The 18,863-nt window shown below is 40.4% G+C and overlaps 1 protein-coding gene and 1 long non-coding RNA gene across 2 annotated transcripts; one reads left to right on the top strand and one right to left on the bottom strand.

The window, feature by feature from the left end:
- Window positions 1–5,508: 5,508 nt before the first annotated feature.
- On the bottom strand, window positions 5,509–11,326 carry LOC138683948 (uncharacterized). Its single transcript, XR_011323439.1, has 3 exons — window positions 10,594–11,326; window positions 10,275–10,359; window positions 5,509–7,124 (listed from the first exon to the last, which is right to left on the bottom strand). It is a non-coding gene; the product is annotated as an uncharacterized lncRNA (long non-coding RNA).
- Window positions 11,327–11,392: 66 nt separating this feature from the next.
- Window positions 11,393–18,355, top strand: RFK (riboflavin kinase). The gene is made up of 4 exons (XM_069777365.1): window positions 11,393–11,639; window positions 13,420–13,571; window positions 14,889–14,991; window positions 15,600–18,355. The coding sequence occupies exons 1-4, from the start codon at window positions 11,558–11,560 to the stop codon at window positions 15,728–15,730; spliced, it is 468 nt and encodes a 155-aa protein (XP_069633466.1). The 5' UTR covers window positions 11,393–11,557; the 3' UTR covers window positions 15,731–18,355.
- Window positions 18,356–18,863: the final 508 nt, after the last annotated feature.

Below are 18,863 nucleotides of genomic sequence, written 5' to 3'. Positions count from 1 at the left end.
AGGGGTGGGTGGAAGGTGTTTTAAGATCTGGGTTTTACCTCTCATTATCCTTGTTTTGATTTGATTTGTAGCAAATTAAATTGATTTTGTTTCTTCCCCAAGTTGAGCCTGTCCTTTGCCCATGGCCATAAGTGGTGAGTGATCCCTCCCTGTCCTTGTCTCGACCCATGAGATTTTCTTTATATTTTCTCCTCATCATCCCACCGGGGCTGTGGGGGAGGAGTGAGCAAGCAGCTTCGTGGTGCTTTGTTACTAGCTGGGCTTAAACCACAACAGAAGTCTAGAGGGATCTTGCACTGCTGGTAACCTCTTGAAACAGTGGAACAACTGTGTATAAGGAAGAGGTCTATAAAATAACATACACAAAGAAACAAACAAGCCTGATTTCCAAGCAAAATTCAGGGGTTTTCACTATAATGTAAAAAGGTTTAATAATGAAACATAAACAAATGTTCTGATGCATTTTTGTGTCCCAGCTTGCCAGGATATGCCTAAAAGACATCTCTGCAGCTCTGCTAGGAAGTTAGCTTGTCGCCACCCTGAAGAAAACCACTTTTCCTTCAAGATCCGCATATGAAGATTTGAACCTCAGCCTCAAAAAGACTCCATTGTCCTGCACAAAGGCTTTCTGGCTCAAATATCTTAATTTAATCCATATATTTGACATTCTCTTTACTCTTAATGTTGTTTGATCTGTCAATTGGCTGCTTTCTGTACCTTAGGATGGTGTTCACCAAAAGGGTTTAAACCAGCACTGGAAATCAATGGACTTAGTTTTAATTAACTAAGAAACTATCCGGTAATCTGAGACAGCACTTTCTTCCCCATGTTGTCTAAAGGAAAATGAAGATCATAAGCAAGTGTGATGCTAAAAATCTCTATTCAAGCAGACACCAACAACCTGTAGCAGTATAAATTGATACACAGAGAAAATCAATCAAGCAAATCACTGTTCTTTCAATAATCTGAAGTGAAAAAGCTGTTGTGTGAGAAGACCTGTAGCCTGTTATTTTCTGGCACCAAGCTAGAAATGAGAAATAAACAGAGGTAATCTCAATCTGAAAAGCTGCACATAAGTAAATACAAAGAGGCCTTTCTAATAATGCAGCTTGAAGCCATGCCTTTGCAAAAATGTGTTTCTAATGCAAACAAGAAGAAAGAGTACCCGATATATAGATTTTCTGGTATCTGTAGTTTTTGAATTAGAGGGCAATTATTTCTTCAGTGAAGCGCTTTGAGATTTACTGATGAAATGTTCTGCATAGATGTAGATATTGCGTTGCTGTAGTCACTGACATGACTGTCCAAACCTTTTGCAACCTTTGCTTCTTGCAGCCACCTCCTGTGTAATATGTCAAGATATGTTCAAGACAATTCATGGTCTGAAGCTAAAACATGTAAATATGCACTTAAAGCTCAGAGTGAAATCCAGTGTTGACAGTTTTGTTTATTTGGCATACTGCTGCAACTTTCTGTACAAAGAAGTTTAATGTATTGATAGACCATTCTGGGAAACTGGCCTGGTGTTCTCACAGAAGTGAAGAACCAATCATGAATCATTCATCCTGTTTCTCCTCTCTCCTATACATGCATGGCAACAGCTATGTTCAAAGTATAGTCAAAAAGAAAAAAAATAATCCTAATTCCTACCACAGCAAAATTTTGCATTGCACATTCTACTTGTGAAGAAGCATAAAATGATGTGGTAGATGTTAATCCTAACAGTTAATGCTGAACATCCTGAGGCTCTGCTAATGAAGCAAGAACACATTAGAGAACCTTTTATGTATCAGACATGATTCTTCAGAAATTGGTTCAGGACTAATAGTTGATTGAATAAAAATCACTATATATGTAATTCCAACTAATACACAGGAAATAATTACCTTAGCTTTGGAATTTCTGAATAAAAATCACTTAGCTTTTTTACTAATTTAGAATTTAATATAATCGATATTCCTGGCAAACATATATACAGACAACTAGCCCACATAGGTAAAACTGATGGGGTTTCATCACAGTGTGAAAAACTGTGAAGAGTGTTCTTGGGCAAGTGAGGCTGCTGTGAACATGCTCACAATCTGACATATTTTATGAATTTATCAAAAACTATAGACAGGGAAGCTGTCTGACACAAATATATTTAGCAGAAGTACTTGTCAAGAAAGTGAAGGATAACGTTTAAGTAATTGTCTAATTTAGCAATGTTTTAAGGACTGAAATGGAAGGGCCTTCAACTCCATATAGACATTCTCTTTGTTTAAATATAGTGTTGACATTCACTCAAAAACTAGCCAACCAGCATAAGCAAGTCGATACCAACTTGGCAGCATTTTTGAGTGCTCAGGTAAACAATTGTCTTTTGTTAGTCTTTTCTCTATGAATTCACTAATCCATGCCCTTGGAACAAGTCTATAAGAAAGCTACAATAAAAGCAGATGGAGAAAATGATTAAATTCCTACACAGAAAGGTCAGAATGACAGAGGTACTGATCTTCTCGAACTTCCAGGTTCAGCCATATGCATTTTCCATCTGGCTGCAGTGAGAGTGAATGGGAGATACCAAATGTAATAACGTCATTCACACTGGGAAAAACTGAGTGTTCTCACTGAACTGGTTGAAGCCACAAACCGAATCTGAACCTTATGTATGCAAAGTCTCAGCCCAATGTGGTAATTAATAAGGTCATGGGCTTATGTATTACTGAAATGAAACTAGATACAGTGATACCAACCAGCCCATGAAGTCACATTTGTGCCTTATCTATAAGCATTGCCCTCAGATTGTTTGTTTGTTTGTTTGTTTCTAAATTTGACCTTTTGAAGACTGATGAGTTGCCTATTGAGGAGTGATACGGAGAGTGAGCTGCCACGAATAGGGCCGTGCGGTGAACCAAAAGGCTAGAAAAAGCATAACTGCACTCGGTGTTAGTATGTGTTACTTCACAGCTTCTTCTCAAAGATTTTTCAGAACATATTGAACTTCTGAGACATTTGGTATTAAGTTCCTCCAAAAGGCAACAGATTCAGAAACTTATATTCTAGTTTACAGGCCTACTATGGTCAGTAAAAATTTGTTAAATATTTAGCATGAAAACAAAAGTGCAGTTCAAAATAGATGTTTGTACAGATTCTCTTCCATGGCTTGATTTCTCCTTAAAAGAAGAAGAAAATGTCAGTTTGCTAAGGTTTTTCCTATTCTCTAAGATCAGACAAAACAGTTCTAATGCTTTTGCACCACCTTCTTACTTGCCTCTAGAGACAGTCAGTGACTTTTGAAGTTGCTTGTCTGATGTACGAAAATATCAATCTGAAAACTAAACAGACTATTTCTCCTTTTCTGTCAAAGAAGGAAGTGGAATATTATTCAAACCACCCCAGAATATGATGCCCTTTTTCACTCACAAGTAAATCGTTTGCAATATCTCAAAATATCTGTTCCATGTTAGTACGTTTTTGTTGCCAAGTACAAGTGCGAGCACAAAGTTGCCAAACTTCATGATGGTATATACTAATCTCTGATTTATTTTTTAGGCAACAAAGGACTATATGAATCTCTTTATTAAACCTATCTGATACTACACTGATGGCTATGAAAACCCCTGAGTTTGTGGGGATAATTAGTTCTGTAAGGTAAAGCAGGCTCTACAGAACCTTCTGCTCAACCTGTTTTGTAGCATAAATTATGGGTCCTCACTGCTATTTCTTTGCCAACGTAAATAGTGTGGGGCAAAATGAGCAATCCAAGTGCAGGAGGTAGTGATTTTAATAATGTAGAAAAACTGGTTAGAACATCTTCACATGAATCTAGTACTGAGTTACATGGGCTGTTTTGAACATTTGCAGCTCAGGATATCCTTGAGAAAGTAAGTGGAATAGGAGATGTCCTAAAACCATCCTGAGGTTTGGATTTTTTGGTTTGGGTTTTGGGGGCTTTTGGGGGGGAAGGAGGAGCAAAGAAGAAGTTATTCTTAATTATAACTAATGATGAGCAAAACAGTAATCATTTTAATTTCTGATGGACGCAGCTTAACTGGGAGAACTGAGGGGAAAGCACACAGTGCTTCCACAATGTAATTAATTTAGCAACAAACATACAGCTGCATCATTCAGACCATGCAAGCCTTGCTACTCTTAGGGCAAGTCAAAATGACCCAGCAGCAGCTTGGAGAGCAGCTCTGTCAGACCTCACATATGGCATCTGAGTTTGCTTCCCATATTACTACCAGCAGTCAGTTTCCATCATCCACCAAGGAACTCACTGGAAACAAGCAGGTCTCATTTATGGAATCAGTATTGCTGTTGTCTGTGCAGTGTAATTACTGGAAGGAAATAATTTTGAAGGAATTGCTTGAGGTAGGGTTGCATTTTTTTCTTCCTTTTTTAACTTTAGGGCTTTATTCCCCTCCCGTAGCTCCCAAACAAAAGAAATAAGAAACTGGTCTTGTGTTACTTCCGGGATTCTTCTTTGTACATGCCTTTTGTATTCATAGCTTTGGTTTGATTCTGCAGATGGGTAGGGCAGCATCAGGCCATGTTTACTGCCAAGGGCACATGACTGCAGTCTGTCTATAGTGAGGCAACTTTTGGGAGACTAATGCAAAGTAATCGTTCTGTCCATGGCACTGATGGGTCTGGCACAGGCTGCTTGCAGGAGTACTGCGATTATGTGCACAGTAACTGGAATGTAGCACAAAAACCAAGAGTGGAATTATGGCCAACTCTTTCCCTCATCGTTATGCAAATATTTCCTGTGTTAAGAAAACACCAGGTTGCAGTCAAATAGTGTGCATGGAGAAGGTTCTCTTTGCAGTGGCCGGCATGAGCGATGATTAGGGCTATTTCTTCAACAGGCAGCATAAAGAAGATTGCTAAATGAAAGAGTGGTTGCCTTATATAGATGGTAGTGCTGTCACAAATAGCAGCATAACCTGCATGTGCTTGGGAACCAGTATCATGTATTGGTGATGGCAGGAGAATTACAAAATCCAGGTTCCTTTTAACAATGACAAATTTTCACCAGAATCTTTCTTGTTTGCTCAGCTATTGCTTAGTGTGTGAACAAGGCTGTAACAGCAAGCCCAGGGAAGGAAAGAAGAAAATTATCTTAAAACCTGATAATTAGCATGCAGGAAAAAACACTGCAGCCATTTCCTTCATTATGTCCTCCCTGCAATGTCAGTCACTAGGACAATCATTTTAATCTCCTGCTCTTTCTGATGCTATTGCATAGGTGAAAAAACTTTCTCCCTTGTAGCCTGAAAATAAAACAAAGCCTCTTCAGCTTTCTGTAAAGAGACCAGAGGTGAGGGCCTATGCAGGGTATTACTGGACATAAAAAAGCAGATCTACCACTGGGGCAGTATGTCTCTTGTGGTTTTGAGAGGTTTTCTTCCCAGCACTTCTAAATATAACTTCCATGAATGACTCTGGTGGTCACTGGTTCAATTTTTTATTCTTTATCTCATTGTGAAACCAGTTCTTGCAGTAAAGACAAACAGTTTTGACAAACTGGCTTACTTTCTTTTGTAAAGTGTTCCCAAACTTGTGAAGTCTCATAAGCATCAAATATCTGCTCCTTTTATCACATTCCCACTTAAGTATATGCCCTTCTAACAGGCTCTTCCCTCTGAGACATTGCCCTTTCCTGTAAGCCTTTAGCACCTTTGCCTTCTATTCTTCCCCATGAAAAGTGGGAATTAAGAGCCATTAGTACTTAAATTCTAGGTCAGAAAATATTTTGGTATCTAATTTTTTTGCTTTCCAACTCATCAGAAACAGAAATTATTCAGATTTACCAAAATTTGAAATGAAGTTTTTTCTGGGTTTTGTTACATTTAACGAGCTGAAAAATCCATTGCCCATCCCGTTGTTTGTGGCTTTCTTAATAGATCTCAGCTCACTACTTCCTGTAACACATTATTACTGCTTACATGCCATTTCTGCAGGAATAGGGATCAGAAACAGCTTGACACTAACCTCCAAGTTGCCTAATATCTATTCATCTTTGAAGCATTGCACAACTCATGACAATACAGTAAACATCTCCTAACCTACTTCACTGAGATCCCCAGTCTTGTTCTTCTACAATTCATTGTGGGATTCCTGGTAGCAATCTGTGTTAACTGTTGAGAAATGCAAGGTATTTTGGAACACAGACTCTCAAACATACAAGAATCTTATTTAGTTATCTTCAAGGGTGGAAGCCTCCTGGGATGCCTTGCCCTGTACTACTTTTCTTGTGCTACCAAGGCCTCTCTTGGTAGGATTCTCTTGAAGATTGTGCCAAACTATTACTCAGGCTGTGCTGTATCTTTCATTTTGCAGCATATTAGAAATCTAAATCAAAGGTTTTAATTGCTTTTATAATATGTGATAGACTGGTCTGAACATTTGGATCTGGGTCAGCTGTGGCTGGAAAAAATATGTGTGATATACACCTGACATTCAGATGGCCATCGTTATGATTCAGCCTAATCAGGACTAGTTAGATCACAGTTATTTAATCTGAGACACCTATTAAACTGTTTTTGGAAAAAGAACAAATAGGGAGGACTGTAAAATGCATTTAAAGGCTTTGCAAAAAAAAGCTTGAGTTCTTCAGCAGTTTGAAAATTTAGAGTATTTTAAGCATTAACCACGAAGTATGTCCACATGGCACAACACAATGCTGTGCAGAGACAAGGGAAAACAGTTAAGCTAGTTGAAAGCAGTACTGTGCATTTTTCAAGAAGCCAGTTGAGGCTTTGGCGTGGAAAAAAGGCACTAGAAATAGTGATTCAAAAGCTGAGGGAATTTTTGAAAACACTGACATAAGCTTTCAAAAAGCATCAAGCTGTACACCTTTATGTCATACTTCTGCACTATCTGAATTTCACCAGTAAGTAATCAAACAAGCATTGTCTCTCACACATTGTTTAGTAACATCCAAATGGTAGTTGCTAGAAATTTCTGTGATTACCAGGAACTGTTCAGTAGATAATATCAGCTATGCCTTACTACAGAGACATCGACAGTACCTGCTGCTTCTCTGTAATCTAAGACAGCCTTGGTAGCCATCACATTAATCCGCAGTTATTTCTTCTAGAAGAAAGTGGTCTTTTCAAATAGAACAAAACTTCAGACTGTTAAAAAAAAAAAAAAAAAGATGAAAAAGAAAAGATTAACTCTGTGGTTTGCTATTCCAGACTAAAATACAGAAAAATACTTTCAAAGCAGGTGTGTTTACTAGACATTTTTGCAAGTGTGTTTTGTATGTATCTCTGTACTCTGATTTCATCACCTGTTTTCAGCCCACTAAAAGTAAGGTGTGCCAGACTGTCCTTGGATTGAACTCTTGAATCAATGAGAGTTTTGTCATGCTGGGAATAGAAACTTCCAAGGATCTGGTTAAAACACTACTAGTTTTACTAAATGGCACTCTTTTCTCTGAGATGCCTCCTGAGTATTTCACCGAGCCTGGTGTAACCAGAATTTCCAGCTTGGCTAGGACAGCCCTAGAATATCCCAGCATCCAGCAGATATTTTTTTGCTATTTTTCCATCTTACACGGAGGAAACAGGATACTCCTGCTCTCCCCTTAAGGCATGCCTGGAAATGCATCCATTTGCAGCATGGTAGCAGGAGACAGGGACTCTGGCACAGAGTTGTGATATGATGCAAGTCATACATTTTGCTATGAAACAAGATGAACACAGTGTGTTCTGCACTGCATTAAATGGTTAGTATGATGAGTCCACAAAGCTTATATATTCAGTCAGATAACCTGACCCAGGCCCCACACGGATGACATAACACATGCTCTGTTTTCTTTACACTGGTTTCTTTGGCTGTATATATATACTAGAAAAATATTTAAATACTTTTCACTACACAACAATAGCTGTAGGTAAAGTACCATCAGCAGGGAACAGAAGTTCCTTCCTAGCTGCTTGAAATAGCGGCTGAATTTTCTCATTGCAAGTATGAACTATCAAACTGCTCTTCTCTTGGCTGATAATGCTAGCAGACATGCTCATCACTAAAATTTGATGACACTTTTGGAAGAAACATTTCTACTAACTCCACTATATTTTAGTACAGCTAACTAAATTCTACTTGTTCAAGATTCCCTTCTCGAATATTGTCCTGGTTTCAGCTGGAATAGTCAATTTTCTTTCTAGTAGCTGCTACAGTGTTATGTTTTGGATTTAGTATGACAATAATGTTGATAACACACTGATGTTTTCAGTTGTTGCTAAGTAGTGTTTATACTAAGTCAAGGATTTTTCAGCTTCCCATGCCCAGACAGGAAGAAATCTGGAGGGGCACAAGAAGTTGGGAGGGGACACAGCCAGGACAGCTGACACAAACGGGCCAAAAGAATATTCCATACTGTGTGATGTCGTGTCCAGTATATAACCTGGGAGGAGTGGGGCTAGGGCGAATCACCGCTTGGGAACTAACAGGGCATCATTTGGCGAGTGGTGAGCAACTGCACTGTGCATTACTTGTTTTCTATATTTCACTCCTTTTATCATTATTATTGTCATTTTATTATTGTTATTACTATCATTATTAGTTTCTTCCTTTCTGTTCTATTAAACTGTTCTTATCTCAAGGCATGAGCTTTACTCTTTTTTCCCAGTTCTCTCCCCCATCCCACTGGGGGGGGGGGGGGGGGGGGGCGAGCAGCTGCGTGGTGCTTAGTTACCAGCTGGGGTTAAACCATGACAAATATGAACTAGGTACAATTAATAACAAAAGAAAAACATGTCTAGTATCAAGGACAGCTTAAGTTTTAGCTGGATCACAGTAACCCATAAAATTTTTAACATTACAACTATTTGACAGAATGAGATAGATGTCATCAGTTAGACTTCTGTGAAATTACCTAACCATGTAGTTCTTAAACAAATACTTCCTTGACTTACTATTTCTCAAGCTCTTTGCTACTGAGAGGATTGTGAACGTTATGCCCAAACCTACAGGCGCTGAAAAAGAAGACCTTGCATGCCATCTTGTGGACATCACAAGAACAGCAACATTTATTCTGAAACGATGGCTTTACTAAAAAAGGGGGGGGGGGGAGAACACAAATATGTATCTCCTTAAGTACGAATTATAACCTGATGCATAATTCATTACTGTCAGGAAGAAACATACTCTGGAAAATATAATTTGGTTTGTTTTGTTTCTTGCTCTTCAGCTGAAATAAAATAACTCTAATGACCATGGGGTCACACCTCAACTGTTAATGGGCTGTCGTTAGTTAAGCAACTATGTAACAACTTTGGGATTTGGACTTAATATCCAAGGCCACTTCCATTACACAGTATCACTGAAAACACATTTTGTAACATTGTTCTCTATATGCCCAGAAACAGCAGAACAGAATATATGCAGTAGTAGCATACTTAGGACATCTTTCTTTTCCACTTTTCTTTCTTACATATATACTACCACAACTCTGTTGCTCAGCTACAGCTACATATATAATGATTCTGTCAGTCAAAGCTACTCAAACTGAAGGAATGAATTTAAATGTTAGCATGAAAAGGATGGTGGGGAATTGGGAAAAGAGAAAAAAGAAGAGGGTAAGTTTGAAGCAGAATCACTTTTAAAAATAATTTTGACCTTCTTATATAAAAGTGTGCATCCACAGCTTCCATGAACCAGTAGCATTCAGTGTTTTATAGTATGACATACAAGTCAGTCTCTCAGGACAGTTCCCATTTTGAAAAGTTATTTACTTGGAATGCAATCAGATATAAGCACAAGTCATAGGTGTTTACACAGCTTTTCCCCATTAAAAAAAAAAAAAAAAAAAAAAGGCTAACAGAATTAGAGGTAAGTCCTGAAATATTTTTGTACCTTCTATCAAAATGGTAAAATTAGCAACTGTGTTCTGGAAGAAAAAGGGAGAAAGATTGGAAATTCACTTCAAGGACTTTGGTGTTATTTCTAGTTATAGATATGTGTTTATACACAAATATGCTTATGTGCAGCATAGCAGTGCTGAGTGAGACCCGAGTACTCAAATGGCATATATACCACTGATACAAACGGACTGTCTGCGGGCAGGCTGTCTGCTCCATACTTTAGACAGATTACAGACATTTTTCACACTTAATACTACTCTTTTGAACTCCTGCAAACTCGATTTATTTGAGCTGGATCAGGGCCATGTAAAAGAGAGTGTTAAGCACCTAAAGACATTAAAGGGTTTATCAACACAGCTACAACATGAAGAGCAATTGGAGACAGGAAATGAAGGAAGGGAAATGCTGAATTACCTTTCACTTTCCTTTAAGTATATAGAATGAGCACAGGATGAGCGTTTATGTCTTGATGCTTTTTTTTCCAGAGGAAACCCCTGTACTACCAGGGGTAACGACAGAAAAGAAGATGTGAGCAGGATGGCAAATCAGAGGGTAGTAAAAATGTTCTTTTTTAAGTAAGCAACTATGGTTCGTTGCTATCATCACGTAACAAAAAGATCTGTTCTCAGAGTTTTTCCCAAATACCTGCTGTGCTCTGAAGCATTTGACCTGCTCTGAAAGAGGAGGCAAAACCAGAGCTACCAAGGAAGAAGAGATCGTTGTTTCTGCGTACGGGCGCAGAGTGCAAGACGTAGCTCTTCAGTTAAGACGGCTAAGATGGGCCAACTGCCAGCCACCCTCAGCAGCTGTTGCCGTTGAGCTTTCGTCGCACGAAGGCTGCCGGCCGCGCCAGAGTCAGCTGCTCCCCGAGAGCGCAGCCTGACGAAGCCTGTCGGCCGCGGGGAAGGACACCCCCGTGAGCTTGGCGGCCGGCGACGGCTCGCCCCGAGCCCTGCCGCCTGCCTGCCTGCCTCCCTCCGAGACACCCCCCGGCTCAGCTCCCAAAGCCAACGGCCCCCTTCCCGCCGCGCAGGCTTTCCTCGCCGGGGCGAGCCCCGGCCCGCGGCCTGCCCCGACTCGCCTCCCGCAGCCGGCGGGCGGACGGCGGCCCTCCGGCCGGCCCAAGAGCGCGCGGCCAGCCTGTGACACCGGGGGACGGGGCGGGGGGTATCAACGAGCCCGTTTCAGACCCAGCGCGGGGTGCGGGAGGGCCCCGGCCGGGCCGGACCGGACCGGGTGGGGTGCGGGGGCCGCCGCCGCACGCCGCACAAGCGGCCTCTGCCAGGCGGGCCCAGGCGCTGCCCTGCGCTGCCCGCGAACCGACGCGAGGGGCAGGGAGGGAGCGCGGCCCCCCCGCTCCGAGCCGGCCTCCGCCACCCGGCCGCGAGCCCCGCTGAGCCACCACGCCCACGGACGCAGCTACTCGGCAGACTGAGCAAGCGCAGGCACCGCCGCCGCCCCCGCCCCCCCGGTAGGGTGGAAGCGGTTGGTATGGGCAAGTCTATTCTTGAGGGGAGGTAGGTGCCTGTCAGAGAGCCGGATGACAGGAGAACTGGAAGGCCCTACCGAGTTCCTCCCCTCTTTTTGGTAGCGCCTAGAGCAAGGTGGTGGAGAGCGCTGCCTGCGGCCGGGGCGGATCGGGGGCTGCTGGCGGCTCTCGGCGTCGCCGCGTGCCCGCCTCCACGGCCGCTGCCGCCATGAGGCACCTGCCCTATTTCTGCCGCGGGGAGGTGGTGAAGGGCTTCGGCAGAGGCTCCAAGGAGCTGGGCATCCCCACGGGTGAGCGGGGCGCGCGGGGGGACCGGCCCGCGGCGGGGCGGGGCGGGGGTGACGCCTCCCGTGAAGGGCCACCGGCGAGGTGCGAGGCGCTCGCCGCGGCGGAGCCGGGCCCGGGCCCGGGCCCGGCCCCGGCCCGGCCCGGCCCACCCCCGCACCCCCCCCCGCGGGCGGGGCCGGCGGTCCGCCCCGGGTCCCCGTCCCGGGGCCGCGGCGGGGCTGGAGCGCAGCCGCCGGTGAGACGCCGGGCCCGGGGGGGGGGCTCCCTCAGCAGCCCGCACCGCTCGGGCCGGCTGAGCGCAGACGTGCCGTGCTCCCGCCCCGCCGCGCAGGAGGGGCCGGGGCGCCCGGCCCCGCTGCCGGAGAGAGGAGAGGAAGGTGGGGAAGCCCCTCGGAGGGCGGGCACGGCCGGCGGTGCCGAGGCTCCGCTGCGCTGCCGGCACGGCTCGCTCGCTCGGCTTGTTCCGCGTTAGCGTTTTTCTAGCGTTGTGTTCCTGCACTGCTTAAGAGTCTTGCACCCTCTTTTGTGTCGTTTTTCCTCCACTCTGTTAAGCAGTTTCTTTCAGTCTTGGTTGTTTGTTTTTTGGTTTTTTTTTGTTGTTGTTGTTCGTTTAATCATCTGATGATCGTCACGATGATGTACAGGATGTAGATAAGCGATCACATGCACGGCGTTGTGGTGTGGCAGCTTGGAAAATATCTGTTCACATAAACCTCGGATTAGAACAAGAAAGGGAGTAGGCGTTGGGAATAGCTGTAAGGAAGGAAGTTCGAGGGGAATAATGCAGACTAAAAAACAGAGCAGGTGGACTTGGCCTGCAAAGAAATACGTTTTCCTGTTGCTCATGTCCGCCTCACTTGTCTAAATACAGATAGATGTGTAATTCAAGTGAATTTTGGCCTGCCTTAAACAGACGCTGAAGTCAACAGTCATGTTGCGCCACTCCTAGCAGACAAGGAAACATTGTAATAACAGCCTTGAGGTGCTGGATTTCTGACAACATCCGTTAATAATTTCTCATTTTTCCTCTTGATTGTGTATAAATGGTGTATTGCTATCAGGGAATAAGGGAGGGAAGCTGTTACTGCTTGTGAGCTTTGATAAAAAATTCAGTAACCATAAATTCTTTTAAATCAACTTGATGTCTTGTGTGAAGAGATCTACTCACATGAGAAGTAGAATAGCAATTTTGAAAGGTTTGGTTCAGTCAGAAGGGAATTTATTTTACTGTAAATAAGTAGGTTTTTTTCAAAGAAAATCCCATGAGTCCGCAAATGCCTCTGAAAGGCAAGTTGTAGAAAATTGACAGGTGACTAAATAACTATTTCATTTATTTCTACATGTTTTAGTTCATAAGTAATTATTTTACTAACAAATAAATAGTTCTGAGATGCTACTTTACAGTCCAGAAGACACCTGATTTTTTTCCTCATCTTTTACCATATTAAAGCTGTGGTAGTTATCCTAAGAATAAAATGCATTCTGACTGCAAATATTACATGTATATTAATTATTACTGCAGAATAAGATGTGTATAATTATAAAATATAGTATGCATAAGAGAAGTGATAACTCTGGTATTACCACAGGGACTGAATTTCATGAAGCTAGTTTGTGTTTTTCACTTTGCCAGATTCCACATTGCATCATTCTCATCATCATCGGTATTATGTTTGTAAATAGTACCTAGGCACAGTCTGGCTTTTAAGTGTTTGAAGATTCTGTTATGTCCTTGACTTACACAAAGTCACTCATACTTTACACTTTCTAAAATTTTTGCAGCTAACTTTTCTGAGCAAGTAGTTGAAAGCTTTCCATCTGATATCTCTACTGGTATATACTATGGATGGGCCTGTGTTGGAAATGGAGATGTGCATAAAATGGTTTTGAGCATAGGATGGAATCCTTTCTATAAGAATATTAAGAAATCAGTGGTAAGAATTTTGCTTTGTGTGGGATTTTTATTACAATAAATGAGCCAGATGTTGAATTTGAATAAGATAAGCGGAATTTGATCCATAAATGATATCTAGAAATTCTGTTTGTTCTTAGAAGTGTATTTGGTATCTATATCATATGTTTGTATTCTGAAAAGAAAATATTCTCAGTAGCCAGAGAGTAGGTAGCTGTAGGTGAATAAAGTTTATTTTCTTCTTTCTGTTCCATCATTACTTAAATACTTCCAAAATAAAAATATAACAGTATTTCTGAAATGTTGGTTGCTTATGGTGCTAATAGCTAACTAAACATAAGCTTGATAAATGCATTGAATTTACTGGTTATGAGAGCCCTAGCATGAGCTGGAACATACTAATCTATTGTTCTCTGCAATTTGTCTACATTTCAAATACACGATGTTGGGGCATCTTAATTTGTAATGATTTTTCTGTTAATTCTTCTCTTAAATAATGGAATCCATATATGAGGTGCTGTGGCTTGATGTACAGAATAAATATTTAAAGGTGCATAATCATAGGATGGAGGAGTTGAGTTAAAATCCTGAGTTGTGACAGCTGTGGTTTTTCTTGCTGTCAGGTGGTGGTGCTTTTCCTGAGTCTTGCAGGGCTCTGCTTTAATTGTTTAAAACACTTTTATTTGGGCACGAACCTCTGGTTCTAAGGTTCTAAGTGTCTGAAGCCTCCATAATGTGCTTGTCTTATGCAAACATATACTTTTAAAAATTTTTGCAGCCAACTTTTCTGTGCAATTAGTCAAAAGCTTTGCATCTGTTATCTCTGCTGGTATATGCTATGGGTGGGCCTGTGTTGGAGAGAGAAATGTGCATAAAATGGTTTTGAGCTTAAGATGGAACCCTGTCTCAGTCTTCACTCCTTGAATTTTTTCATTCAGTTCCCATGTGAGTTGGTTGTAAAAGCTCTCCTTAAGCCAACTATTTCAATGGATGCATCAACTTAATGATGAAACATTAAGCTTTGTTTGTGATTTGCTGCATTGGAAATCTTACCTCGTAGAAGTGGTGAACCATTTCTCCTGAGTAATGGCTGCTTTTTTTTTTTCCCTATCAGAATACTCTTGATTAATTTTTCTTAAATTCCATGCAAGGTACAATTCTCCTTCCTAACATAAGAAAAAGCCCTAGTCTCTTGCATTATACATGCTAAATTAAATGTCCCCTTTATTGGTATGTGTTGGGGAGAATTTGAGTTAGGGATATTAGCTGTACATCCTTACAGTGAGGGAAATAAACTCAAAGTTTATCATAAATGCCAGCTTTTTTTCTCTTCCTTTAGGAAACGCACATTATCCATACCTTCAAAGAAGACTTTTACGGAGAAATTCTTAGTATAGTCATAACTGGATATATTCGACCAGAAAAAAACTTTGATTCCTTAGGTCAGTATTGCAGGTCTCCCTCAAACTAGTGTCTTATTTGTCTTATTCGTGCAAGTACTGTGTCTTCACTGTCTCACTGTCTTTCTTTCCATTATGAGATGTTTTATCTGTTAACCTTTGAAATTTCAGTAAAATGTTTTCATAAGCTAAATGTACAAGTTAGTTTAATTAAAAAAAACCAAAAACATACCCTCACATCTGCTAATGTATCACATTAAAAAATTGTACTGTTGTGTCACTTGTCTGAGGAGTAATTTTATAATCATGGGGCTAGTTGTGAAAGCATCAGTCTAGTCTGTTAATTTATTTTTAAAATGCAGCTCTGTTAGAATTGAAACAGTTCATGAAACTTGATCTTTTGCTAAAATGTCTTTCGGAACAAGGAGAGGATAGCGCTTAGAATGGTGAAAAATCCAACTCTGGCATGTTTAAAAAAAAAAAAGGCATTTTAAAAACAAAGAATTTTGCCTTTCAAACCTCGTGGTAATAATTATATGCTACTTCTGTGATTGTTGTCTGGTATTCTGTGGTACCTGTTATTTTCACTTTCTATTGTGTGTTCAGAATTCAAACCAACTTTTAAATATCTCTATTCTTATCTTTTTCAGTGGCGCTTATTTCAGCAATTCAGGAAGACATTGAAGAAGCAAAAAGGCAGCTAGATTTACCAGAACATCTTAAACTCAAAGAAGATAACTTCTTTCATCAGCCAGAAGGCAAAATAGTGAATAACCACTAAGCAAACCAATGCAGCTTTTTTTTTTAATTGCCTTTTGGTTTTTTTTCTCCCCTGTCATGGAGCTTTTATATTTGCACTGCTTTTATAGGTACTTTGTTGTCATATGTCTGTTTAGGTAACTGAGGTTGGAACTAACCATACAAGATGATTTTAGTTTCTTTGTTCTAATTCACCATTAACCTAGTCATGCAAAAGGAGTACTAGGTTGTTCTAGGTCCTTACAGATAAATTGTGTATCCTAAAGTTACCGGTTGCTCAGAGATCCAAGCACATGCAAAACATGACCAAAGTTAATCGTGACTTCTTCTGACACTAAGGTATGGATAGTTCACTTAAGTGAAGAAAGCCTGGTTTTAACATACAGAATTTTATTCCAACCTCATTTCCCAGTTTTTTGTCATTCTTACATTTGCATTTTAGCTAGCAGCTTAGAAAATTTTGCTATTGATTGAGTCAGAAATTTCCTGTGGTGCAAGAAGCCAATGATTAGATAAAAATAGCGAGGTTAATTCTCTATAGTTCTTATTTTTTATATGCTACACAGCTGTCACAGTTGAAGCTGTTAATTGAAATTATTTATTTTAAGTTTATTTGAAATGGAGGAAATCAGTGTTCCTCATTGAGTTACTGGAATCTGAGATATACTTCTTCATAGTTGACTGTACAAATGACAACACATAACCTGTGTAGTTTATTTCTGAGGAATTGTTTCACTGAATTCAGGAAATAAATAACAGTGTGAAAGTTTGTAAATTTGAAAGGTTCAGGCGCAAAAGATGCAGAAACAGTATAACAAGACTTCTGCTCACTGGGCCTTAAGGCAAAAGAGGTAATGAAAGGCAACTTTTCATTTTATGTGCTGCTGGTATTTGTCATAGGAAAATGGGGAGAACCTTGGCGTTATTCACTACACTGTCAATAAAATGGCTGACTTGAAGATTGACATTGTTGTAAGGCATGGAAAAATCTCATCAACTCTCTGCACCCAGTGCAGGTAAGAGCCAAAGTTTTGGCTGACCAAGTAAATCAATACAGAAATGAAAGCCTTTGGGGATTCATGGAATAATGTACCAACACTATAGTGTGTATCAGTTATTTATTACAAGTAACTGCAGCCAGTCCTACTCTGAAATGTAGCGATAGGTAAATGGAGGAGGTATTTTCAGAATTGATAGTGATTTGGAAAACACTTCTTAATGTATGTAATGAAAATACTTACATGTAATGTATGATTCCAAATCTACTCTTTCTCCTCTGATAATTTTTCTCTCCCCTACTCATTAAGTGGAACTAGGTAAGCTGCAGTGACTTTGTCATGTTCATAATCTTTTGACATCAGCTTGTGATGTGGCTGGAACATTTTCTGAGGTTCAGAATGGTTCTGTGGATATGTCTCAACTGTAGTTCTGTATCTGAACTACCATGTACCATTTGGAACACACAATTCCTGTAGTGTCCTTTTATGACTTTAGTCCTTGTCCTATCCTATTTGAATCTTACTTTTCACTCAAGGGTTCAAGAGAGTTTTAACAAGGTAGCTGTTTGGGTCTTTGTGGCAGGTGCTGTCAAGATGTTAGTTCCACTTCATATTGTTTTAACTTTCAGCCAATACCATGGGATATTATTAGGGAAGAGGTCTTGAGCAAATCAAGGACTCATGTTTACTCTGTAGAACTTCAGGAGAAACTTGATTTCATTTAAATGAATTGTTCACCAGTGCTGTTGATAGCAGAGACAGACAGAATACAGAATTGGTGGGGAGGCAATGGCAGTTACCAGCAGTTAAATATACTTTCTTTCAAAGGAGAACAAAATAATTTAGTGGGTGTTTACTATATAACGTGTTGGAAACTGTATTTCCAAAAAGTCTGTAAAAGAATTTTCCTGCAAGAGAGACAGTTTGGTATTCTACATTTTTAAATGGAGGGATGAAGGGAGAATTTTTTTTTTTTCAAAGATTTGAGGCATTCTTGAGATTGTAATAATGTCAAAATCTTGTATTTTATTACTTTTTTCTTTAAGAATAAACAAAACCCACACTAGTCAACTGAATATATTGTCAAGCATATATTCAAGGAATAGATTGTTGTTCATCATGGTACTGTAGCTAAACACACATAGCCTTCTTTAAAATTGTTTTTTCGCCAGTAATTTCATGTGTCTGTTGTGGAAGCCATGGTGCCTTAAGCTGGTTGTCTGAACAATACTTTTCTGTATCTGCTAGTAAATGCTACTATCAAAAATTCAATTCACTGTTTGGTTATAGAACCACTGGGCTATCAATAGCGAACAGTGGCAAAGGGAAAACTTGAAAAACTATTAGCTCACTCTCAAATCTTAGCTGAGGTGTGATGTATGGATACACTAAACTAATAAACTGCTCTTCATGTGTTTGTCTTCAAATTAGAGAAAATGTTAACTACATTCGTTTGGCTGAGTGTACCTGTCCACTTTATTTAAGAGAAAATGTTATATATCAATTGTTTAAGCTCAATACATAATTCCTAGCACAGTATAAACTTTATGAAGGGTTATATTTTTGTATTATGTACAAATAACTGTATTTATTTCAGTTGATGTTGCTGCACTGTACCATTAATAAAGGAACTGTAATTGACAACGTTATCCTTGTCGCAGGTTTCCTTTCCTTTGCCATGCTTAGCAAAGTTAATTGTCTCATTCTTATGCAAAGCTTTGTGGCATTGACTGCCTAAAAAGCTAGACTGACAGGAAAGAGTAGTGACATGTTGCTCAACCTTCCTAGGAGAGTCAAACCTGTAACTTAAAACACATTATTGTGGCTCTGGCCTCTTTTGGGGAAAAAGTTCCTCTTGTACTTTCACTCTTGGCAACTGCTTATATGTAGACCCTTATATAACCTCTGCCTAGCATCACTGAAGTTGTATCGAGAAAGAATGTACCATACCAGTGTAGGCTGGTATCTGTCAGGAATCATGCTTTTAACAACACGGTCCCCAGACTAGAGGTATGGTTTTAAGAGAAATCCTCAAGAACCTATGCTGTTCAGGACTTTTCTTTAACGCTCAGCACCATAATTTCCATGCATCTAATTTTCTACTAGTTTTCTCCTGGAATTAAACCAAAAAATATCAGAATGCCTTCAGATGTCTTT

The sequence above is a fragment of the Haliaeetus albicilla genome, chromosome Z, assembly GCF_947461875.1.
Source record: "Haliaeetus albicilla chromosome Z, bHalAlb1.1, whole genome shotgun sequence".
In the NCBI taxonomy this organism is placed as follows: domain Eukaryota; kingdom Metazoa; phylum Chordata; class Aves; order Accipitriformes; family Accipitridae; genus Haliaeetus; species Haliaeetus albicilla.
This window is presented reverse-complemented; position numbering and strand designations above follow the sequence as displayed.